Source organism: Aulonocara stuartgranti (assembly GCF_965226115.1).
Source record: "Aulonocara stuartgranti genome assembly, chromosome: 6".
Lineage (NCBI taxonomy): Eukaryota > Metazoa > Chordata > Actinopteri > Cichliformes > Cichlidae > Aulonocara > Aulonocara stuartgranti.
In genome coordinates this window covers 14,152,429-14,177,763 of record NC_138944.1, presented here as the reverse complement: position 1 = coordinate 14,177,763, position 25,335 = coordinate 14,152,429, and the positions used below count along the sequence as shown (strand labels likewise).

Below are 25,335 nucleotides of genomic sequence, written 5' to 3'. Positions count from 1 at the left end.
CATTCATAACAGCTAAAGCTTACTTATCTGAATGTCTGGATTGTTAAGGTATGTGAGCAACCTATGTAGATAGCACACCACATGCCTTAATCATAAAGGTTATTAGCACAAATGTTAAGCAAATATTTTCAGCCTATTATTTCTTCTTGTTGAGTGGACGATTGCATAAATTTGTGAAAACATGTGTTATAATTTTAAGAACAGCCCAGTATTCTAGAGGAAGGAAATTTTAGGCAGTGCCTATTAATTATTTCATATCTGGGTCAGACTGCACAGTCTGCTGGTGCCAGGCTTACATAAAGCAGAAAGGAACATACCGAACACGTCACTATATGACTCGCATGGATTGTGTGCTGATGAATCATAATCACTTACTCTATTCCACATTTCAACTGTCAAAACTGTATTGTTTAAAGGGGAGAAAAAAAGAGGCACTGAAAAATTACACAATTTACAGTCCCAAAAATAAATTACACCACCAGGTACATACATCTCCCAAGCCCGCTGGTACTAGGCTCTAGCAATGTTTTGACTAAATTTGACAACCAGCTACATTCAATATAAAAGAAAAGATCAAGCCAAAATGAAAATTTTATTTAGGGTTTTGCCTGTCTCAAAATGGGTCTCTGGTGTGTAAATATAGACATACATGACACTGATCTGAATTAAAGCAGTCTATTACTTTGTTTGATAGAAATATACGGCTTTTACTGCCAATTACTAATACTTAATAAAAATGTCTACTATACTTAAGCAACAATAAACTTCTTTTGTGAGTGCAAAAACATTTTCTATGCAGGAAAAACCCTTTGATTAAGCTAACAAAAAAAAATCATTACTTAAGAAAAGTAGTTAAAGTTAAAATTTGCCATTAAAAAGATTAATACACCTTTAATCATAATCTTAGTCCAACACACTAACATGAGCAAATCCAAAATTAAAATATAACTTAAAATTTGACAATGCCGGTCAGTTTTTCACTATCACTAACGTCCACTCTCTTTGTGACATTCATTCCCTAAATTTCAGGAAGCCAGCACACCTAATTTAGTTCAGCACTGCGTGCTAACAGTACATCCTGTGGAAGCTCAACTGTGCACAGAAGTGCATGCAAGTATAGAACCAAAAAAAGAAAAAATATGTTTAACACACAAACAAGCTGACACACAGATGTGTTTCCTGAGTGCTGATGATGAATACTGAGACAGTGGTCCCCGATAATTTCCCTGAAATACAGTCTGCCCTGTGGTAAAGCAGAGTCTGGAAATGAGGCTGGATCTTTATCTTAATCACCAGCTTCCTAGCTACCCACCTCCCCACCCCAACCTCAGCACACACACACGAACAAACAAGAAAGCATCAGCATTGCTTTCCCAAAATGTCAGAAAGAGAGGGACACAAACACAAGGCATGACTGTAGATGAAAAGTATACAGCCTAGTATCACACGCTCATACTGAATGGGAAAAATCCTGAGATGATTCTTCCAGTCCTTCCCTGCTTGCTGCATGCCAGTTGGAGGCTGATGGAGGAAATGGATCACATAGACAGACTCCCTTCCTCCTGGTTTAATGCAGCCAAGAGGCCATATTTGAGAGAAGGATTCATCCCCTTGTACATCTCGTGTCAGTCACCTATGAGGAACTCCATGTTCCACTGGATGAAGGAAAACCAAGTTCTGTTCTTATTAAGTTCAAATCACCCACCAACTCATTCTTCGCAGGAGACCAAGGTAAGTGAAGGTCAGCACAAGTGCCTGCAACCCTGCAGTGTTTGGAATACCAGTACTCAAAATCCAAGATTACTTTCTTTTCCATGCTCTGTGGGAACACTACAACATACTGCCTACCAGTAAACTAAAAGTAGGCTGATTTTCTAATTAACTGAAGCATCAAAGAGTAACTGTCACAGATAAATGTAAGAAGCAGCTCTGAAAATGTGAGAAATTTCATGGTGCCATTTAAATGCAGTGTGGGATGACATAACTGGGGATGAATCCTGTCAAAATTCAAAATCCTGCAGCGTGTGGGAGTTCACCCTTTGTAATTTCTAAATCAGTGCTGCTGCAAGAGGGGATCCTAATGAGTGTGGATAACGAACAGAGCACACTTCAAATTCAGCCATCTCTGTGACTCATGACCAGAAACACACTTACTTTGGTGGAGGAGAATTTAAAAACAAAATCAGTTCAACGTTACATTACTGTGAGAAACACGGACAGAATAAGACATGGCTGCAGTTGAGCTTTGCAGCAATATCATCACCTACAATCTTTTTTTTTTTTTTTAACATCTGTATAGAGTTACAAATAAAAGACCTGTGAGCCTCTGGCTGTTCCCTGTCATTATTATTTAGCAAGTTACCAAAATGATTAGTCCTGGCACGGTACTTTAAGAAGCAAACCACATTAAGAGAACAAAAAAAGCTTTGAAGCATTACCATTTACAGCATTTAATAAAGGTATTAAGAAGCCATAAGAAAGATTTTTGTGAAAATCCACAACTATGCAATTTTTTAAAAGCCCAGCTGTGCCAAAGGTAGGTTTAATTTTTTTAATTCAAATTTTAATGCTGCAAATCATTGGGTACTAGCTCATAAATAGATTTGGAAACTGAGGATGAAACCAATAAATCAAATAACTTTATAATTATTTACTTAACTTCTTTAGATACATCCTTGCTCAGCCAATTTCCCATTTTTGCTAACACTGAAAAACTAGGAAGCCAAGGAAGATGGCAGCACACTAGAAGAGCTCCCAGAAGTACCAACCCTTTTTTCACATAAACTGGAAATATATACCCTGACAGGTTGAGAGGTATAAGTACTTTTGATGCGTTAAAACTTAAGACCTTCATAAGTGGCCAGATATTTGCAGTCTCCCAGAGAAATGTTGAGTAACAGTAGGGCTAACTTTTTCAAAGATGCGAGAATGAGATGCGAGCTAAGAACAAGGACCAGCCCGACGTTTGAAAATATTTCAGTGACTCCGAGCCCTCTGGAGGGCTCAAGCTGAACTGATGGGGGGAAAAAAAACCAATTCTGACTTTATGGAAGAAATACGAAAGACGAATGCGACATTGCAAAGAGCTTAAAGACTCAGCGAAAAATATTTAAATAAGACTGGGCAAAGATGTGTGAGAAGAAATTGGTGACGCTCTGGGCACATATGGAGGATTTGGAGAACCGGAGCAGGGGGAATAATGTGAGAATGGTGGGGCTGAAAGAAGGCAAATAAGAAAGGGTGAACATGGCTCAGTATGTGGAGAGGATCGCCTGGTGGCACCTAAACTAGATATGAACAAACCACCCCAAACCATCCCGATGCAGTTTCTGTGCTCATCAGCTTGATAAGGTACTACAGATGGCCAAAGAGAAACGGAGTTAGAATGGGAAGGCTGCAAACTATCCTTCTTTGTGGATCTGATGAAGGAGCTTGTGGAAAAGCGGAGAGCTTTCAACATTGTAAAGAAACACCTTCTGGTGTTCCCGGCAACACTCATCTTCACTTGGAAAGGAAATAGAAATAAAATCTGAGATAGCGCAGAGACTGAAACTTTTCTGGAAGAAGCCAATTAGAGAAGATGTATTATCATAGGAAGTGTATATTCCTCAAACACAAGGTAAAATTCATGCTGGTTCTATGCTTTGGGACTCAGGTGGTTGTTTTGCCTAAGCACAATTTTCAATGAGCCTCACGGACCAACTTTAAATAATAGATAAGTAGTAATTAATAAAGGACTATAAAGCGGCAACATGTTCCCTGTTGCATCCCTATAGTTTTACGTTGTTGGTTTTTATGTTTGTACAAGTATAGAACACAAAGCACCCACATTTTACAAATTATTTATTGGCATAGAAAAGGATGTCTGTAAAGGTGTAAGGATTATCTGACAGAAGGACCTTGGCTGTAGTATTAATGATGATGAATGGTTGCAATTGTGTTAAATAATGGCAAACATATTAAAGAGTCTAGAGGAAAATGTATTAATTGTAAGATGGTACACAGATTTTATTTTACTCCATCTAGGCTTCATGGAATGGGTCTACTTTCCAATAATTTATGTTGGAAATGTCGAGCAGAACCAGGAACCTTTATACATATGACCTGGGACTGTTAACACATTTTCCCATTTTGGAAAATAGTATTACAGCACATAGGAAAGTGGCTGGGCACGGTGATACCCATGTCACCAAGACTATTGCAGGATCAGACAATAATACCTAATATTTCAAAGCACCAAAGTACAGTGACGCAGGTGGGATTGGTCAAGGCTGTCAGAGTAATCCTCAGATTATAGAAAACCACTTCTGCTGTGGATATTAAAAACTGGTTGGAATTCATGCTGGAAACAGTATCATTTGAAAACATGCTGGCCAAGCTAAATAACAATACAGAAAACTTCAAGAAATCCTGGGACTGCAGATGCCATGAACTGCTATTCCGAGAAACACTGGTGACCGACTTCCTTTCCCTTATTTGTTGTGGCTGTTGTTGTTTTTTTGTCGCTCTTTTTTTTGTTCCCTCTGAGGATGTATGTAAAAGAATTTCCTCTTTGAAATTTTTACACTATTATTTTGGTATGGTAAGCAATGACCTGGTAGCTTTATGTTTAAGTTATGTTATTCCTTGTCTGTTGTAAAAAAATAAAAATAAAAAAAAAATACTTAACTTAATAACCTAATAACAGCAAAAAAAAAAAACAACATTGAAAAATAGAGAGACTATAGAACAGACAGAATAATGGTGGACCAGTTTGCAACGTTAATTCTAAATTCCTGCAGTCTCGATCACTTAAACCAAGGGTGGTCTCAACTAAACACTTGTGTACGGTGAGAGCTGCATGCTCAAGCCTTTTACGTCACTGGTCATCACTGTAAGAACAGAAATTCTGGTCATTCTATATGTGAACCTCAATCCCCCCCCCAGCACATACTTCCTTGTAATGATCACAGAATGTGTTTGTTATCAGGACAAAGTCTCTCCAAGGTTTCACATTCCTGGAATTCACGCAAGTCCATGTAAAACCATCCACATATTGGGGGGGGGGGGGGGGGACCCAGGACAACAAGCAGGAAGCTCATTCACCAAACCACTGCTTGCAGATGATATATCCGAGCAGCTTCTATTATCTATTACCACTATTTAATGGCACAACTGCTTCAATACCCATGAACCACCGATGCTGTGTCCAGCTTATTGAAAATGTTTTGACTACTCAATCATTATTTCTGATATTAATCTTGTGCTCAGAAATTGTAACTGTAAATTCGCTCTTCGTCTTCCCCACATAACAAAATCCATACTTTTACTACAGGTTTGGTCCTACAAGCGATTCTACCACTCACTTGAATTTTTTTTTTTACCTATATGTCAGTGTGATAAATCATCTCCTTCAATAATGGCATTACAGTTCAACAAGGAAAATTTCCAGAGGGAAGAGAATTTAAAAAAAAAAAAAAAATGTGTAGGTTCAACAGATAAGTCTGTCGTTACAAGATTATCTCTCAATTTAGTAGAACACTTTGTGGGTAGATGATTAACACTTTCCAACCAGCAGGGTGATCATACAAAATATGCCAATATTTTCTCCCCACATTTATAAGAGTGAAAAAGTAAAAGTTAAAAGTTATCTATTTTTCTAACCCTAGAGAGAGAAACAATTAAAATTTTTTGAAGAGGTTTTTTTCTTCTTCTCAGAAACAAGAATACAAAGCATTAGCTTGTTTCTCAAACTCCTCCTCAAAACTGCACATCCTTTCTGTCCACAACAGCTGACTATACGGTAATCTCTTCTTCAAAGAGAATGGATGATATCTTGAATAATGAAAAAAAAAAAATCCTATCAGCCCACTTTTAATAAATAATAGTTTGTATTATTTCTGATTTATTCATTCTCACATTTAAAATGAAACCTCACAATTGGCCTCTGTAATAAATGTAAAACTAGGTAACCTTGAGTTAAATCTATTTAGATCCTCAACAGTGCCAATAAATATAAGTCATAAATATATCTGAACCAAAAGTTAATAAAGGAGAGGTATGATCATGATCAACATGACTAAGTTCAAGTTTCCCCATAAATAAATTCACATAACTAGGATTGACAGGGCTACCCACTGAGACCCTTTGCTTCTATAGGGGGAAAAAAAACAAAAACTCAAATCTGAAAAGATTCTTAGTGAGAACTATTTCTACTAACTTTATCAGCAATGCTGTTGCTAAAGTTCCCTCTTCCCTTGCATTCAAATTATAATGTAGGGCCTTCCAATTCCTGTTTATGGGGAACATTCGCATATAAACTCATGACTTCCATTGGACATAAGATTAGTATCTTTGATCTCTCTCACAGATATTAATTTACACAAAAAAGGAGAGCCTACTGACAACAGGAGATCATGGAACAGGCCCCCACACAACTTATATAAATCTTGGGCAATGTATAAGAGAATGGGAAATCTAGGATGTTCTTCTAACAAATATCCAAATTGACCTTGTGATATTAAAGTGCCATTTACAGCTAGAGTGTTCTTTATTTACTTCTAAACTTTCAATGTAAGATCATAACTTTATGAACTGTAGAAGTCTGTATTATGCAACTGACTCATTACTTGAACTGCAGTATGATTCTTTGTTCTGCCTACCGCACCACCTTCACTAGCATACTGGATAACTACTGTTTCATCATTTGCAAGATTTTTTAAGAGCCTGTGGAATAAATTAGGATAGCACTTGCACCTCCTCTTTAACTAAATGACAGAAAGTTTGCAGAGAAGCATTAATATCTTGGGGAAGAAATATGTTTTTAGATTTTAACTTCTTACTCCTCTGCAGCTCGTTAATTTTATCTTCATCACTTGAGTAAACAGATTTTGAAGAGGGAGAGAATCTTTACATGAAAAGAAAGCTTTGAGTCTTAGTGCATGAAAATTCTTGACAAATTCAATCTTGGTCATAAACTATTAGTCTTTTTAGAAGGCTTAAAAGACAGACATTTGGATAACATGGTAAAAAAAAATGTGATTACCTACTTGTGGTGTTAAGTTTGTAAGGGCTAAACTTAGAATGTATATTCTCTTGCAATACTTTAATTTAAGAGCATGTGTAAATTCTGAAATTAACAAGCTCAAGTCCAGTGAACATTTATTCAAGCCTTCCCCACCAATAGGTAAATATGTACCTTATTTATCCCTCAATCCCCTCAGGATCCTTTTTGTTCCTCCAATACTGAGATAATGCAACTCCCTCTGCTTCATACATTCTAAGTGTTACAACAAAAACTCGCAAGTCCAAAATACCTTGGGAGGCAAGTCTGAGGAGAAAAAAAAAAAGTTCCTCTCACTAACCACCACAGAGAAGAGGCAAGCAGGAAGAACAGCTGGGTAATTCTTTGAGTACCGATTTGTCTTTTCGGTACAACTATACCCTGTTCTGTATGAATGAGCTTGTTGTTCCCCGTAGCAAACTGCACTTAATGAGTGCAACCAATGACTCCACAGCCATAGACATGCTACAGTGCTGAACAGTGACACTAAATAAAGGTAAAAACATCTCATCACGGTCAAATAGTTTAAGTTCCCTTCTTGCCTTCAGCAGTCATGCCAGATAAAAATCAACAAATCATTTGACTGATTTTGATCAACCTAAGAATTGTGTCACGCATAAAGTAATAGGTCCCAGCTCTCAGAGATTTACAATACACCAATAAGAAACCAGAGCCAGCTATGACATACTGAAGAAATAATGCTACCTGACAGCTTTTCCAAGCTTTGGAAACAAAGGCAGCTAACTTATAAACACCGAAATTATTGAACAAGTGTTTCACTCAGTCATCATCAGCACATCAAAACACCTGGTGATTTTTAAGATTTTTCAATAAATAGAGATATTCTTACATCATTAGAAGAGCAGAACAAAGGAAAATGTAACTCATTCTCATCTTCTTCTAATTAATTCATACAGCTTGCTTTAATTCTGCCCGTTTGCAGTAACACAAGACTCAAGACTATACTTTTGTTGATAACTTTGGCTTTAACAACAACAACAAAAAAAATATGCCAACCACATTTCTTCAAATGTATCAAGTAACTTAATTATGTTCACTTTTCATTATAAATTCATCAGAAATGGCATAGAGCACTACAGCCCACGTAGCCCACTGTGAAATAAGCTCCAAGGGAGAAACTACTTTATCTTTTGTTCTGCCAAGCTAAGCAAACTGAACAAACTGACATAGCTTTCACCAGATAACTGCGATGAAAGACGATGAGTTCCTGTATCTACCCATGACGAAATATATCCTACAGAGGTCATCTCCCTGTTAAACCACTCGCTCTTCAGGGTAAACAAAAATAAATACCTGTGTAAACTAAAAATAAAGCGGTGTATTACACCACCTTCACCTCTTCTGCTGCTTCACGCTTTTCCTCGAAATTCATCATTGCCATTAGGGACGTTAATTTGTAATATACTGTTGGCTTATTCTGCACTTGCCGTGAAGAAACACAGCAGCTATCTTTGGAAAATTAAGATAATATATGATTTTTAAAAAGGTAAGGCTGTAATGTAAGGCTTCTACTGCTAATAAAAGTATTTAAAATAACCACTTATCACAATGCTGAAGGGCTTTGAGGAAACGTGTCGATATCAAGCTTAAGTATTTAAACATAGCTAACCTTCGGGGGGGAATAATAACCACCCAATAAACACTGTTGTCAACGCTAATGTGTGCTAACGATAAAAGCTCATTCACTAGCTTCCAATATTCCTCAGTATGCTACCCCGGATTTCAATTAGAAATAAAGGAATTCAGTCAAGTCAGAACAATATTATTAATAATAATAAGGTAAGATATGGTTTAGCGCTTTTATAGATTACAACACAGGACAGAGTTATGCTGTACAATCAGGAGACGCTAGTTAGCATGCTGGGCTAGGAGGCTAGCTCGCTAACGTTTCCGAGCGGCGCAGGAGGGGGTTTAAATTTTCTTACCAGTCAACCGCAGCTTTACTGGGCCATTTCTCCTCACTCCTTGGTTAGACATTCCCCTTCGTGTTCCAGCTTGACGAATATTCACAAAATTATCACCGTCTAGGTTTTTTTTTCCTTCTTCTTTTTCAAAAAGACATCTCCCAAACAAATCCCTCTGCTAGCTTGGGGTTAGCTTGTAGTATCACCATAGCAAATCACGCTGACTGTGCACGCAACAAACAGGTAACATAATCACATCCCTGGAATAACACTCTCCGCGCGAACTCCTTTTCCGCAAAACAATTGCAAATAACTACATTTCCAAATGCAGATCATGCCGTGTGCCACGAGTACTGATACAAGTCAGCAGAGAGGCTCGTCCTCCATCCGGACAGGCGTCTGCTCTGCCTGGGCTGCCTGGACTCAAGTTGTTCGTGATGATGGTGAAGACAGTTCTACTGCAGGCAGGCAGGGACAGGGGAGGAAAACACGAGAGGACATCCGGTGCGAGCGTTCAAAATAAACTCACAATCAAAACAATGCTTTATAGTTTTCCAGTACAAATACTTCCTTGTTATGAATATTATAGACCAGATTTTGCTATTAAAAAAAGAAAAAAATCGAATCTAACAGGATCACTTCACTGGGTTCAGTGCTGGGCCCTGAACTGGTCATGTTGGTTATAAACTCAGCTGTGTTTCTTAATTGTTCGCCTTATTCACCGATGACAGCAAGCTTCTTATGATAGTGAGACAAGTGAGAGTTTTAAAGAAATGTTTTGATATTAGAAAACTATCATGGTTAACTGTTGTAGTAAAAGGAAGCATATTTATATATTTGGAAATAAAAAACAAACAAAACTATGATGAATAATATTGAAGGAGGGGTATAATTTTATAGCAAAGCTCATATAAAAATGCTTTTTAAAAATGCATAAAACTAATACGCCAGTATATAAAACCAAAAGATTTACTGAATCAAGAAATAATTAGACGCCTTCTAATTTTGATACACTTAAACACAAAACTAATATAAAAATATATATAATTCCACTATAATACTATAATTCCAAAAACTTTGCTTAAGGGTCGCCTGAAGTAACAAAGACATAGTGTAAACCTAAGGCGAAAAATATGCTCTAAACTCTCAAATAATGAAACCAGTTAGCTCAAAACAAGTGGTGCCACCCCACCCCAAGGTTACCTGCTGTATAGATGCATATAACCTTCCAAGTCATCACCCCAATATAAAATACAATATACTGCAAAACTGAAATTCCATCCAGACTATAGTTACTACACTGACACACCTTGTTTTTAAACCTAACAAAAGTAGAAATACAGTGTCACCTAGTGGTGGTGAAGACATACTGCCTGTTTAGCGCAACAAAACTGTGCATCTGAAATTAATCCACTAGTTTGCGCAAGCTTATTTAATAAAAATAAGTTAATATAAAATAACCATTATCATTAATGATGAATCATTATTAATTTTCTAATTAATTTTCTGTTTTATAAAAAAGCATAAGCTCATTGTTTGTTATACACACACAGGGAAACAGATGAAACATCAATCAATAAAACTCCATATGAATTAATAAATGTTTATTTACAAATGTTTTTTTTAAAAAAACAAAACAAAACAAAACAACAACATGTATATTTATTTTTCTATGCTGTTAAGTACAAAGTTCAAAAGACTATAAAAATTCCCTCCCCCCAACAACAAGAACCACAATGCAACAATTACTATTTGTTTATGTTACAAAAAGATAAGTGGACATGTTAAAATTTAAAAGTGCTTTGGTCTTCGGGGATGTGGAAGGCATAGCAGTCTCCTCCAGCCTCAGGAATAACCGACTCTTCAACGTCATTCTAAAAGGCAAGTTTGAGAGAAGCATTAGACGACTAACCAAGTTATGGTAATGTTTCTGGGATGTCTCACGTACACACACTGAAGATTTTCAGACATGAGACAAATAAGATTGTTGGTTTCATCAGTCAGTTAAATTGTTGACATTTGTGATTCAGACACAACACCATTCAGAAATTAACCGTGCATGGCTGGACAACACAGAGCAGAGCACTCTCTGCCCATGTTGCTGTTGATGACAAAGCAGCTGCTTCTTCCCTGAAGAAGCTGGTTTTAGTTTCCTCTCTCTTTTTCCATATCACAATTAGATGGTGCAATCGTAACCAAGTTATGGCAATGTGGCCTGGCCTCTCTCCAAAACATGTCCCTATATTCCATCTGCTCCTGGATGTGAACATAAATGTCTACTCCGGTAGACTCGACCAAGAAGAGTGTATTCTTTTAGCTATGAAAGGGTCTCTGTAAAGTGGTTAATATTAAAAGGCAGACTGCGTACGGACAGGCTGCACTAGAGCCAAGATCAGTGAACCTCTAAGTGTTTTTGATTAGATTTGACTGATGACTCTACACATTTTTTTTTTGGTTCAGGCAAGAATTTAATTCAAAGTAAATCTAGATAATACAAAAAATAAACTGTTCACAGAAGGCGCATGAAGGGATTTTAAGGAGGGTGCTGAGTGGCAAAGGCGAACATCTCTTTGGAATTTTACAAATTATTTCTAAAAGCCTGTTTTATGTCTTTAAAAACAATTTAGACTGATGATTTATCTTTACATTTGTAAAATTAAGCAAGTTTTTAGAGATGCCCCCGTTCTAAACGAACCCACTGTGGTCTGTCAGCATCATTAATTTCAAGCTGCATACAGCTTCTTCTGAATGCTTTCATTGTCAGTGCTGAACACTGTTGCCATCAACCACTCTTCAAACCGATCTGACTGAGTATCTGACGGGAACCTTGTTAGGAGGAACACCTACCTCGTCAGAGAAGAATGTGTCTATAATATTAAGCGAGGACTTGTAGACTGCTTCATTGTCGTGGGACTGCAGTGCTTCAATCTTGTCCAAACCACCCAGCTCCTCAATCATTAGGCACAGTTTCTGAAGTTCTACGGTTTTTTTTGCCATCTGTGCAGAAAGGGAAATGCACGTTAGATCAAAGGTTTCCACACAGAAATGATTAACCTAACAGTTATCAGATTTTATTAGTGACCACCAACAATGTACCACTGAGACAATAACATGAGCAAATTCGGTACATCATTTTAATGTTTTCTAATCTCAGAAACTCAAGTATCCCAATTACCCAAAACTACTACACTGTTAACCTACAAAAACAAATGTCTCCTGTCAGGGGAGTGTATAAATCAACTAAATTCATGTGATTCACATTCCTCACAGAACCTGATTCCATACATTAGGTCCATTTCACTTCACTTCTTGAAACGTTGACTTTGTAATATTGCTAGAGTTCTGGCATTAAAGTTTTCCCTTTAAAAAAAAATAATACTTGAAATTAAGTCTAACAGTTCATGTTGCAAACCTAAAAACTAAATGACAATTACAACTCCAGATAAGGATAAAAGATTTTTTCAGGTTCCCTCATTTCTTGTTTTGAATGAGATATGAGCCATATTAGAGGCTCAGATTAAAATAGAAAAAACTTTCAATGCTATGAAGATCATTTCTATTATTATATTTTGACTTAGTTTTTAATGTTAATTTAACACACCAATGAAACTATGAATCTGACTTTTTGTCTACACACCTACTTGGCTCGACTCAGTTTCAGTCGTTTTCCATTACAACTCAGTACCACCTAATGTGCCTGGAGTCATTATAGCAATGCAGCCTATAGTCCCATCATGTCATTTGTTTGCACAAACACAACACTACAATGTGTGTATAACTGCTGCTGCGGTGTATGGGTTTTGTCAGACTTGAGGATCACTGTGTTGTTTTTGTGTAGCCATTTCCCTCGTTTTTGGGTTTCGAAAAGGGTGGTTTTGATTTTTGTAAAGAAGTCACTCTCATGACTCATCGAGTGACAGCACTGATCAGCCAACGGGTGGCACGCAGTACGGTGATGTCACATTTCAGATCGCGTCAGATCACTTGGAACTAAAAAAAAGTACCTGGTACCAGGTAATACAACCAAATGGAAAGCCCTAAAAAACTGAGTGGAGCCGAGCTGGTAATAGAGGAAAAGGGCTGTTATATTTTAACCAAAAAAACTGCATAATTTTCTCTTTAAACATTACCTTTAATGTCTAACTGGTTGTTTTCATAAAACACTGAGTTGATTGGCTAGAGTCTAAAGAGAGACTCAGAATATGTCTGCGTTTTCAGCCAAGTTGAAATCTATTCCACACACCATTAACTCCACCATTTTGATTGGTTTCAGTTTAGAACTACCAAGCAGAAACTGCAGTTTCACTTTAGCCTTTTATTATACCTGTAAAATATTGTATATTGCATCCAGGATGACTAGAACAATCTTGCTGTCCTTGGTTATCAGCAGATTGAGCAGAGGCTCTAGCACATTGCAATGAACCAGGTAGGCCACCTGGTCCACTGTTCCACCGCTGGTATAATTGGTAACAGCCCACACTGCCTCTCTCTGCGTCTTGTAGTCTCCCTAGACAGGAAATCCATCAATTCAGTTTTTATATCAGAAAAATTATAAACAAAAATGATCAAATAAATAAATTGCTGAAGGTTACAGAAAAGTTGGGGGAAGATTCAATGACTATACTGATTAGCTACAGAGAAGTCGGTGTTTATAGCAGATCTATAAATAAAGCTCTATTTTATTTATTTCCTCCTTTGTTTTAAACACTGACAAGTTTAATATAAATGTATTTAATAATAAGGACACATGTAACAAGTCTGCTCTAATTTCTGGTAGCACTCTGACCTGCTGGAGGATCTCCACCAGGATGGGGATCAGGCCTGCATTTATAACTTCCTGAATCTGGTTGTCCTTGCCGGCGGTGATGTTGGACACTGTCCACGCAGCTTCTTTCTGGATGTTTGGCTTTGGGTGGCGCAGAAGGCTGGGAAACAATGCCAGAGAACCTGCATTCAGCACACACTGGGTCTGCTCATCTGTCCCAGTCACAATGTTGCCAAGTGAGCGCAGGGCTGGAGTCTGTGAGGTAGAGCAAGAGCAAGCTGATTATTTTAAGCACTCTCAATTTAGAAAGTATACGGAATACAATCACACACATCTGACCTTCATGTAATATAAATAAAACAGATTATATATAATGAAAAAGTAATGAAGAAAGAACCAAAGAGAATATTTCTATCTTTGTGTTCAGCATTGATTAGATGGAAGAAAGTGACTCAAGAGGCCATAGTGTATAACTTCAACCCCTGTTGTGAATTCTGGATATGCTGTTTTACCACCAACAGCTACAAACTTAACAGGACACCAAGCCTCTATCAGTCTCCATCATAGCATCTGAAATTAGTGGGAATGTTTGATAACTAAACAAATACAACAGTCAGAGTTTAATAAATTGCACTGCCACATACCACAATACTGATCTCCCCACAGGCGAGTAGCTGCACCAGACGGGGCACCAGGCCAGCCTGCACCACCACCTCTATCCTCTCATTGGTGTGATCGGTCAGGTAGGACACAGCCCAACAGGTGTCCGTCAACACCTCCTTGTCATCGTGATGCAGGAGGCGCACAAGGGCTGGAAGGAGCTCCAGCACCGCCTCCAAAGGAGGTGGGGGGTTCTTGTTCCGACACAGGTTGGATATGGTCCAGGTGATATTGCGCAGGTAGGCGGGCTGGTATAGTGGGTTTAGATTCAAGTGTTATTTTATAACAATGATCACAAATGTGATTATTAGTGAATTACTATAATGACATTAAATAGGTAAGTAACTCTTTTCGAGAGTCTTCAAACTGTACAAGCTCAGTGCCTTAAACAACATGGCCTCATAGTTAACAACACACCCAAAAATAAAAAACTTGAACTAAAAAAAACTTTTAGTAACACCTGCAAAAATAAAATGAGAGCAGCTCAGAGGGAACGCGTGCACTATGGATTACCCCAGTAAATAACTGCCTAATTTGCTCAAATCAAACCAGTGACCTCACTACTGCCAGCTAAAGGTGTGCATTACCCGTTGAACAGGAATAAAAAATTCACAGCTCATGCTGAGGCCTCATTGACACATTTTAAGGGGTAAATATCAATCTACTTGAGCGTCATTTTTGGATTGGTCTTTAATTACATATTTAATTGTTTATAGAATGCCAGAAAATTGCTGGTTTTGTATTTTGATATAAGGTATAGAAGCTGTTTGTTTCAACTTTTTCAGGTTTTTGATGTATTTATCGTGAGATAATTTAATACAAATGTCTGTTAAAGGCACAATAATATTTGATAGAAACTCACAGGAAATACAGACAGGTCAGGGGCTGACAGCAAAGCCAGGAGTGAATGGACACCACCATGTGAGATCACTAGGTCTCTGGAACTGGGCCCATCACCTAAATATAGAGGAAAAAAATCTTTAGAGTAATCAGAAAAAGGGCACATAAAGGCAGATACTTTGAAAGTACACATGGTTAGCAAAACTAAAATTTCAGACTTCTAGTTTTTAGCTTAATCATCTTTGGAAAATGGACCCAATGTGGGACTCAGCAACAACGCACTTTTTACTGTATACTAGTGGTGCAACGGATCAAAAATCTCATGGTTCGGATCGGATCGTGGTTTCAGGTCACGGATCAGATCCATTTTTGGATCAGCAAAAAAAGAAAAAAGACAAAATTTAACATTTACTTATTCACTTATTGAAGTATTTTTTGCCTGTTAAAAACATTCAACTCTAGACTCATTCCACGCAATTATTAAAAAAAAAAATTTATGGTTCAATATAAGGCAGTATAGGGCTTTGTATCTACCACTCAATTCAATTTTATTTATAAAGCGCCAAATCACAACAACAGTTACCTCAAGGCGCTTTATATTGTAAGGTAGACCCTACAATAATACACACCGCTCATTATATCGCACTTCGCTGTGATATAATGAGCTGTCACGGTCACGTAGCTTACGTTGCCCTGGAGGTCCACCCAGTTGTAGTAGTTAGGGCAACAGAAGATGCCTGAGACAGTTCAGCCATAACTTTAAACTTTTCCTGGTCATACATGCTTGGAACGATCTTGTCACACTAAAGTGGACGTGAATGGGATATCATAGTGTGGCTCAAGCACGTTCATCATAGTTTAAACCCCTTGTTTTGCACAACGGAATACGGCCTCCCGTCTGCAGCTAAACACCCCAGTAGCTTTTGTAATAGTTTTAGCCCGGTCGGACTGGGCAGCAAAGGGCTGCTTAAATACCGAAAACGCCTCTGCTCCTCCACTTGGACCGCTAGCGCTGGCCATAACTATTGCTTGACAGACCCACCACGCGCACCATGCACATACTTTTTTTTCCCCTTCTTTTTCGAATCTTCGGATCACGTGCGTGCCGAACCGTGGAGTGGGATCGGTTCGGATTACGGATCAACCGTGATCCGTTGCACAAGTACTGTATACATACAGAAATGCACTTTAAAGCCTTTAATATCACAGGCTAAATGGAACTCCAGATGAACTAAAGTGGGCACAATTGTCCACAATAATCTACAATGCATCCTAAAATCAAAACTATCAGAGCATACACCCGGAACAGTGTAGGATGTAGTAATGCACAGAAGTACATAAAATAACATCAAATCCAAAGAAAGAGGTTGAGTTTTGTGAGCCACAGTACCTGCAATGTTACCCAGAGCCCAAATGGCCTGTTCGCTGATGTGCTGATGGGGCGATGTCACCAGGCTGATGAAAGCTGGAATGGCCCCTCCATCTATTACAGCAGAAGTCTGGTCTGAAGTACCTGAGGCAATATTAGTCAGGGCCCAAGCTGCCTCAAATTGGATGGGGGGGCATTCAGACAACGCCAGAAAACTAACAAACGTTGGGATGAGTCCAGCAGCAATGATGCTGTCAATGGGTGGCTGTTTTTCCCTGGAAAGTAGCCTTCTGTGAATCAGAAAAACACAGTTGGATCGTTGTTAAAATTGAAGTAACTTAAAAGTAAAGGAAAATCTATTTTCAAACTGTTTAATATCATTAATATAGTAATACCAGTGATATAACTACAGGCAGATAGATAGAGAGTGTTACAGAAACAGGACAAAGAATAATAATAGTACAGTGTACAACAAATAAACAAAGTTAAAGTGCCACAGGCCCATAGTGAGTCCCTTTTACTGGGAGAAAGCGCAAACATTTCATATATATACGACACCGATTTAAAAAAAAATTATTACAAATTAGGTTAAGTTTAAAAAAGTAAAAAAAAAACTGAGTGTGCAGAGTAGTGCAAATTGCACTGATTTAAAAAATATGTACACTATAATACACTACAAAAGCACAAGTACCTCATTACGCAACCTTTTTTTTTCTTCCAGCCTGAGGTTGTCACTGAGCAACTGTCTCACACATTCACACCCACACACAGTCAATTAACCCAGCATTACAAGTATTATAAGTATTACCTGGCTGCCTGCGTTGCCTGCAGCTTATGATCTAAATTCTCGCTGTTTACACCTCCGACAATTTCCTCTACTGTCCAGTGATGAGGAGGCTATGAAAACAGAAAGAGAAATGAAAGGGGATTACTGCCAATAAAACCAGAGCAGCTAAAAATAACACATTTAGAGGAACTTGCTTTGAATGTTTTTAGGTCATGGTAACTCAATCGGGGCAACATATCTCAATTATAAATAGACATTTTATAAATTATCTGAGATACATTTTTTTTAAAAGTCAACAGTCTGTTATCACCAGACAGACACCTGCTCCAAGATTTAGTGACCTTTGGATAATGCTTGAAAATTGAGCAGGCTTAGCTTTTGTTCTTCCTGTGTGCACGCTCAGCAGAGGTGTTCCTTTGGAAGCTGTTACATCCTGTTTATAACGAGTAAACTTCTCGAACTCCAATGTTTCAAACAAGTTAAGCAGCTGTGGTTATATCAGGTGGGTCACCTTTACTCTCACAGCCAAACCAAACACAGAGAACCTGCTGATTACCCTTACGTTGGGGTCTTGCTCTTGCAGAGGGGACGTTGGCTCGTCCAGAAGGCTGTGGACGTTTCTCCTCTTGAGGATGTGGTCATCCTTCTTGGCTCTTCGCAGCTCCACATTGACTTCCGCTCTTCTGCGCCTCAGCTCCTGATTATACCGACACACAAATAAAAGATATACCACAGCATTCAGCGCATTTGGGATACCGAATTAACTCTCTGACGTTTACTGCTAGGTTCAGAGCTTACATTAGCATCTTTTCCTTTATTTTTGAACTGGTTGAGTCTCGCTCCGTTGTCGGTGCCCGCTGACATTCCTGACCGTTGAGCAACACAATCGATTCCACTAAAATCAGACGCTACCTGTAATAATTTCACAACGACAAAAAATAAGCGGCAGCAGCCACGGTTGCTTTTAGTCTCAGGTGTCAACTAGTAAGCAGGCGCTGAGCTAGCTAACCAGGCGGTTGTCTTGAAGCCAAACCGGTTATCTAACACCATGTGGCCCTTCAGATACAGGGTCTGTGTAATAATCTAAAAACCCGCTGAAACTCAGAAAACAAAGGTTATACACTGTATTAGCCATTACAAAAGCCCAATAGCAATTTCAATTAGAGAAAAAACAAATAAATGCACTATTAGCCACATAGCATGTACAACGTGCTTACCGTTCAGATTTCTTGTATTCTTTTAATATATGCACGACGTCATGTAACGACGTTCCAATTTTTCTGATTTTTAATTGGCCAGTTGGATTTTTTAGCACCGCCTCATTGGTCACGTTTAAGGAAAAGAAGCATCAAATATGTTGTCAAAGGCAACCGCTGTCAGTATCGCGAGAAAACCTGTTAACGTTTCTGTGCGTTAGCTTGTTCTTCGTGTGCTAAATGCTATTGCTGGGTTGTAAATGTTTTCATTGCGAATTATTCCTCTTTTAAATAAAAAATAAATATAATCTTTACTATTAAGTAAATGAGTAATATCACTGACTACATATTCGATTTTCTATTTTCATGACTGAATTTTCCACACTTGTGCTACGTAATGACCCAGTGGCCTAATGGATAAGGCATCAGCCTCCGGAGCTGGGGATTGTGGGTTCGAGTCCCATCTGGGTCGTATTTAACTTCCTTTTCGGGGTTCTGCTGTGAGCTCTTTCACAGACTCAGAAACAAGAATATTGGAACATTGGAACATCCGGTTGTACATTGTGTGATAATACTAACGAGATGAAATTTTTTTCTACAGTCATTGGGTTGAACATATGACTAGCGATGAATCCGGTAACAAGCTGTTTTCAACATTTTATGGTTTGTGCCTTGTTCATAAACCCATTCAATTGATCTGCACAGTTATATTTAATATATATAAAATGTAAAAAAAATTGAAAAGAACAAAAACCTCTCTATAGGTAACATACAGCAGATCTATGAAAAAAGGCCTCAGAGAACCTGTACCACAATATTATGGCCATCTAAACTGTCTGTAGCACAGCCACGGCCATCCTGGAGACAAAGGAGCAGTAAACCACCGTCTTATGCGACAGAGCAACAGAAATAGCAGCAGCTAACAGCTCTGTAAATATATTTGAATAACACAAAGTCATAAATATACATTCAAAATAGGTTATTTGCTTATATCCTGTTGACTACAGCCTATTTAACAATATAAACCAATATATCAGACATTAAAAAACACATCTGCCACCACTGTTTTCAGATGTCTCTATTTCTGCTCAGCAGAGGGCAGTGAATACACATGGATCAGTCAGATCTAAAAAACTGTATTTAAATTAAGTGAGGAAGGATGTTAACTTAGAAAGTCTTATTAGCTCTTGTTCCTATTTAGTACCTATTTAATAGAACTAGGTTAATTATTATTAAATAACTAAAAAGCAGAGTAATGTAACTTCAAACAGTCAACTGGAAACCACATCCCAGGAAAAGTTTCACTTTGAATAAAAACTGACTTTGTGTGAAGCAGACAATACGCACACAGTGTCACAGTTTCCCTCACAGGCTGTAAACAACACTGCGGGCCTATTCAGAATCCGTGCATGAATGAAAGGAGTGTCACGTCCAAGTGTTTATTTTCTGTGTTTGGGACGTCCCACCACCTCCCTTTTCCATCCCATCTCCTTCCTGAGAGCTCCTATAAAAATCCCAGGAATCCCAACTGTGTAGCAGACCCCTGAAAGTGTGTCCACAGTGAGCTTGAAGGATGGCAGGGATTACTTTGACGCTTTTGTTTGTGGTGTTTCCTCTTTACAACACAGAGGAGCATGTCGTTAATGGTGAGTGGATTATTTTTCTTAATCTTTTTTGAACGCTGTGTTCAGTGACATTAGTATCATTCATAAATAGCCTAAATATCTGTTATTACATGCAATTACAGATATACAATAGGCTTTAGATGGAGAGTGACTTGACTTCATGTTGTACCTTTTTTAGGTTTAACCCTGTAACATTAAGTGCATCATATTTGATAGATGAATTTCTGATACCCTTACATCACCAGTGTGATGTTTTTAACCCTAACCCTCTCATGTGTTTTTGTTTTGCTGAGCAATAAATTGCACAAAAATGGCAGATGTAGCAAAGAATTATACAAATTAAGACTCACATATGCAAATTCATATTTATTTATGTATTTTTATTTATCATAAGGTTCAATAAACACTCCAGTATTTTTCAAAAATTACAAATCTGTAATTATTTCAGGCATAACAGGGATAATATAGCATAATATTGTTTGTACTCTATTGATAATAGAGTAATGAGTAAGAATTCATCCAGGTTTCAAGGAAGGTCCACAATGGGTCAATTACACAAAATTCACCCATTGTTGTAGATCTCTTTTTGCCAAACTGTGCAACTAAATGGAAGCTTTGTTTCTTTCGACTGCAGGTCTGTACACGCTGATAGAAAAGGGTCAGAGCAGCTTTGTGGATCCAGCTCTGAGCAATCAGAGCAGACTGGTGGTTAAAGAGCCCAACCTGCCCATCAACGAACTCCTAGAGAAGAGCAGCAAGAGCAGCGAGTCCAAGTTCAGCCTCCATCCTCTTCCTTCTGCTGTGTGGCCCAAGCACACTGACCTGGCCCACATCCCCCACCACCACAGTCCCCACAGCAAGAGCAAAAAGGGCCCAAAGAGTGACCGTTCGGAGGAGCACAACAGCGAGAAAGCCAGAGGAGAAGTTGCTGGTCTGCATCCCAAAACCCAGGTCACTGCAGCTGCAGGTGCTTCCACCAACCGCACAGTACAGAAACCCAGTCAGGACGCTCAGTCCAACATCAGTCCTCCTCAACACGGCGAGCCAGAGGGACACCCCAACTCCAGACCCAGAGCGCCGCCGCAGACCCAACCTCAGGCTCAGCCACAACAACCAGCTGCTCCCCCGCGCAAAGATCCCCCCAACCGACGCATGGACCCAGAGGAGAACCGGCCGGGGAAGTCCAGTCTCTATCAGTCTGGCATCAGTGCAGCGACTCGGAACAACAGCCGCCCGCCGGTGATCTTTAACCGGCGCTCCTCCAGCCTGCTTTATCAGTTTGACATCATGCGGCGAGGTATGGGAGGATTTTTTGTTTTGTTTCCTGACCTCAAAATGTGACCTGTGCATAATTACAGAGCTGTCCAGATATCTTTTGATGGGATCTTTGAACCTTACTCCCTCCTGGGAGTATAGATTTTAAATTATTAAACTTGAATAAGACTGTAGCCAGATGGGAACATCTTTGATCTTTAATATTACAATATTTCTCACTCGTAACCATCTGCAGCCTCTGGCCTTTAAACAATATATATTACATGAGTGCAAATTATCAAAACAATAAAAACATTTGTTACAGAATGAAAAAGAGCTGCTTTGTGATGGTATTTTTCTTAGCGTAGTGTCATTAATGGAAAGTTGACATTTGATCACAAGAAAAGGCCCAAACTCAATTTTATTATAAACTTATAGTGGCAAAAAGTGGATCCTGCTGAGTTTAAATTTACACTGCTGTTTTCTTTCCTGTGCTTTAAATATCACTTTAATTATCACTTTGAAAAGTCCAATCTGTTGCTGTGCCAGTATATATGTCATGTATGCTGACGCAGGTCACAGAGTTCACACAGAGGGTTGTGATGAGAGCGGTGGCTTTGTCTTTTCCTCTAGTAGCTAATTAAAGTCTCCTGCCACTAATTATAACTAATTATAACCGCTTCCCTCAATTCTGGCTGTCAATGCGTCCCCTGTGTGCAGTCCAGTCGTGGTTATAATGAAACTAATGCAAAGCAAGAGGGAAAGCTCTGATTTTGTAGTTAAGGTTAAAAAATGTACCACCAGCGTGATCCCGAGACACGGTCCACCTCCTCCAGGCCCCTGCCGAGGAATGTGACGCCTCGGTTTCGTAATGACAGCCTCGTCTTTTCTAATGATGCTGGAATGAGAGTCAGTCATTCCCTGACTCGCTGTGTTTGTCCTACTTCCCCACAGAGTCCGACTTCACACATGACGCCGTCTGTGTGAGCGAGTGCAGGAAGGAGAAGGACGAGAAGGAGCATTACTGCTACAGTGAATTTGGTATGTGTCTAATGTGAGACAAAGACGGACTGGTTTTCAGTGCTGGTCTTCTTTATCACACACACACAAAATCACATTAACATGTTAGTCCTCTGGACTGTTGTTCCACCATCAAGTAAAGGCAGGGATTTATTCTGAGAATATCTCCAAAGTTGGTAAAGTTTGGATGGCTAATTTGCACAAGCTAGAGCAAAAATACTTAAATTTAATTTTTGGAGTTAACTCTCCTTTTTAAATGTACGCATTAACAGCTGAATATCTATCTGTGCCTTTAAAGTTTTGATAATAAAGAAATGTATACATGCAACAGCTGGATAATGAAACTATGACCTTTGAGACTAGATGTAGTTTCAAGGAAATGCATTATTCACACGCATGGTTATGTTTGATCACTTAGACGCCAAGGAGTTTAGCCTGAAGACCAACAGTTTTTATATTAGATGAACAAAACAGAGTGCTTTAGGGGTGCTGGCAGCTGAATTTTCACCTCATAAAAGCATCAAAAATATTGCTTCACCTTCAAAGCCTGAGTTATGATGATAGAAAAATCTGATATTTTAAGATCTGATCATGTTTTTCTCTAACATAGCTGTCAATGGGATTGTCCATGACATCGACGTGTTGCGCAGAGGAATCCGGCTCATTACGCTGATGGTCAGCAGTGATGGCTTCTACAAGATGAGCCGTCTGTACGTGACCCCTGACAGCTTTTTCTTCAAAGTGCGCCTTCTGGTCCTGGACACCTACAAGTGTAGCAAGCCATGCCCTGACATCAAACTAGGTAGGTGTTGCAGTGTAGCTCCTTAGCTCTAAAGAACAAAAAACAGGCTTCATCAGAGAAAAACAGTCAACTGTCTGAATCCTTGCAAAGCATTACTGTGCCGGTTGAGCTCTCCTGAACGAGAATAATAGCGGTGTCCCTTTTAATTATGTTCATTTGTTGTTGGTTATGCAGTGTAGTTAATTGAATGATAAATATCATTTAATATTTACTCATATTTATAGTGTCTTCTAGCTGTTCAGTTCTTTGTTCATGAGTAATCAAGAGATGAGATTAAAGTAACAAATCGTGGGAAGTACAGAGTTTGATAATTGATATTTTACACGAATGCAACTCTTGAGACCCATAAATTAAAAACCATGTGACAACTTAACACCAAAGCGTCACTTTGTGGGATGTGGGAATTCCTTTTCCCTGAGATCAGCAGAACGTGTTTAGTGCAAACACAAAAATTGTTTGACTTTGCACTTTTTCCCCCCTCCGTCACTTCAACGTTCGCTCTCTTTCTTCCCAAGGGACCAGATACGTCATAATGGGTCAGATCTACCACCGAAGACGCCACCTCCCCTCTGAACTCCTGAACCTGCTGGGTGGTAAACTGAAGCCCGGGGACGGCATCCTGAGAAGCAACAGCTACGTCAAGAGATACAACAAGCGGCGACACCAGAAAGCTCTGGAGGCCACGCGCTCCAGGTGTAGGTGAACCAGAGATAAGACTATCGCCCCTCGCTGCAGGGGAAGAGACACTGCAGCAGACGTGAACTGATCTCACGTAGACAGAAGACATGTGGCGAAAGCATCGATTGAGTTTCATATGGACTGCTCTGATGCTAGCCAAGGACTGGATCATCTCCTTTTTACCGATCTTTGAAAATCCACAGTTGCTGGCTTGTGATCTTTTTTTTTTCTTTCTTTCTTTTTACAGAAAACACAAGCAGCTACAATTAAATGGGTTTTATGATGTTTTTTCCATGAGGCAAATGTTATTTTGTCAACATACAAACTCTTCATCCATTCATGGCTGGTTCATGAAATCCTTGCATTAATAAGGCATTGCATGTTAAAGGGAAATTTGGCTCATCTTTAGTTCACATATTACCGAGTGGGAATATTTTTATGGAAGAGTAATGCTTTTACTTGAGAAAAGGGTTTTCTGAATAAACATTTAAATAGTAAATCATAACCTTTAACCCTACAATATCAGGATATTTGATTTTTGTCTTTAAAAAATCATTCTCATAGTACTCGGGGACATTTTGCATTTCTCTTCTCCCCCCAAAGAAATTCTTTCTTTAAATTCTCTAGATGATAGGGTTAGGATCCAAACATTAAGGCATTTAGGGTACACAGACCACAGGATGTTACAGAGATAATTATCTCAGCTTTCCTGTAAAACTTTGCATAAAAAAAGCAGAGAAAGCCCCTCATTCCTTCAATTTAATGAGTGTAACAGTGTCCCCCTTACATAGTTTCCTCCAGTCATACTTTGGTTTGGTCTTTGAGAAATATACATGGTATTGCTAGATGAACTGTGGAATATGCTGTTAATTTAACAAAAACAAAACGTTTTTTTCCTTTAATTAAAAGTTTGCTCTGTATTTCCACAATAACCTAACAAAACAAAGACATGGAGCAAATCTGGTTAAACTGAAACACTTCTATGCATGACTGTTCCAAAATTACTCCAAATCCTTTTTCCCCCTGTAATTAACAGTTTCTATAACCTTTTGAAGACTTATAACATGTAAATCTTGCTTTAATTAGCCAATGGATGCAAAATATTGTATGGCATTGGACTGTGTTGGTTTGCAACACTCAGTCCTGTGCATGGCGTCACTGTGGGTTGATAATGGCAAGCAGGAAATGCAATAATAAAAGGAAGGGAATTGGGGGCCTTAAAAGCAGCACCAAACCTTCAGTGGAGGAGGAAGAGGAGGGGGAAAAAAAGACAAAAAGTGAGCAGAGATTTTGCATGTCACGAGAGTGGCTTACTTCTTTTAGTTTAATTATATATTTCATGATGATGTCTGGCTAGGTCGACTGGGACATC

General features: G+C 38.7%; 3 protein-coding genes across 6 annotated transcripts in view; 1 reads left to right on the top strand and 2 right to left on the bottom strand.

Moving 5' to 3' along the window:
* LOC309709160 (E3 ubiquitin-protein ligase SMURF2-like) overlaps positions 1-9,437 on the bottom strand; it is a 63,564-nt gene extending 54,127 nt beyond the window's left edge. For both annotated transcript variants that reach the window (XM_082537658.1, XM_082537659.1), the window contains exon 1: positions 8,989-9,437. In XM_082537658.1, coding sequence (XP_082393784.1) covers positions 8,989-9,040 — 52 coding nt within the window. In that variant the 5' untranslated portion in view covers positions 9,041-9,437. The remainder of the gene's footprint in view (positions 1-8,988) is intronic.
* A 1,119-nt stretch (positions 9,438-10,556) lies between these two features.
* LOC309708222 (importin subunit alpha-1-like) lies at positions 10,557-18,698 on the bottom strand. Of its 3 annotated transcripts, none has more exons than XM_082536036.1 (11): positions 18,606-18,698; positions 18,187-18,300; positions 17,945-18,085; positions 17,410-17,498; positions 16,623-16,891; positions 15,255-15,349; positions 14,377-14,640; positions 13,754-13,987; positions 13,292-13,474; positions 11,815-11,964; positions 10,557-10,841 (listed from the first exon to the last, which is right to left on the bottom strand). In XM_082536036.1, exons 2-11 carry the CDS (start codon positions 18,250-18,252, stop codon positions 10,752-10,754), a joined length of 1,581 nt encoding a protein of 526 aa, XP_082392162.1. In that variant the 5' UTR covers positions 18,253-18,300; positions 18,606-18,698; the 3' UTR covers positions 10,557-10,751. The 3 variants fall into 3 exon arrangements, with proteins under 3 accessions (XP_082392162.1, XP_082392164.1, XP_082392163.1); XM_082536038.1 differs by having other exon boundaries at positions 17,951-18,085; positions 18,606-18,697; XM_082536037.1 differs by lacking the exon at positions 18,606-18,698 and adding an exon at positions 18,398-18,598.
* Positions 18,699-19,987: 1,289 nt separating this feature from the next.
* On the top strand, positions 19,988-24,301 carry LOC309707694 (uncharacterized protein). Its single transcript, XM_082535172.1, has 5 exons — positions 19,988-20,230; positions 20,844-21,506; positions 22,418-22,504; positions 23,094-23,285; positions 23,801-24,301. Exons 1-5 carry the CDS (start codon positions 20,158-20,160, stop codon positions 23,986-23,988), a joined length of 1,203 nt encoding a protein of 400 aa, XP_082391298.1. The 5' UTR covers positions 19,988-20,157; the 3' UTR covers positions 23,989-24,301.
* The last annotated feature ends 1,034 nt before the right edge of the window (positions 24,302-25,335 follow it).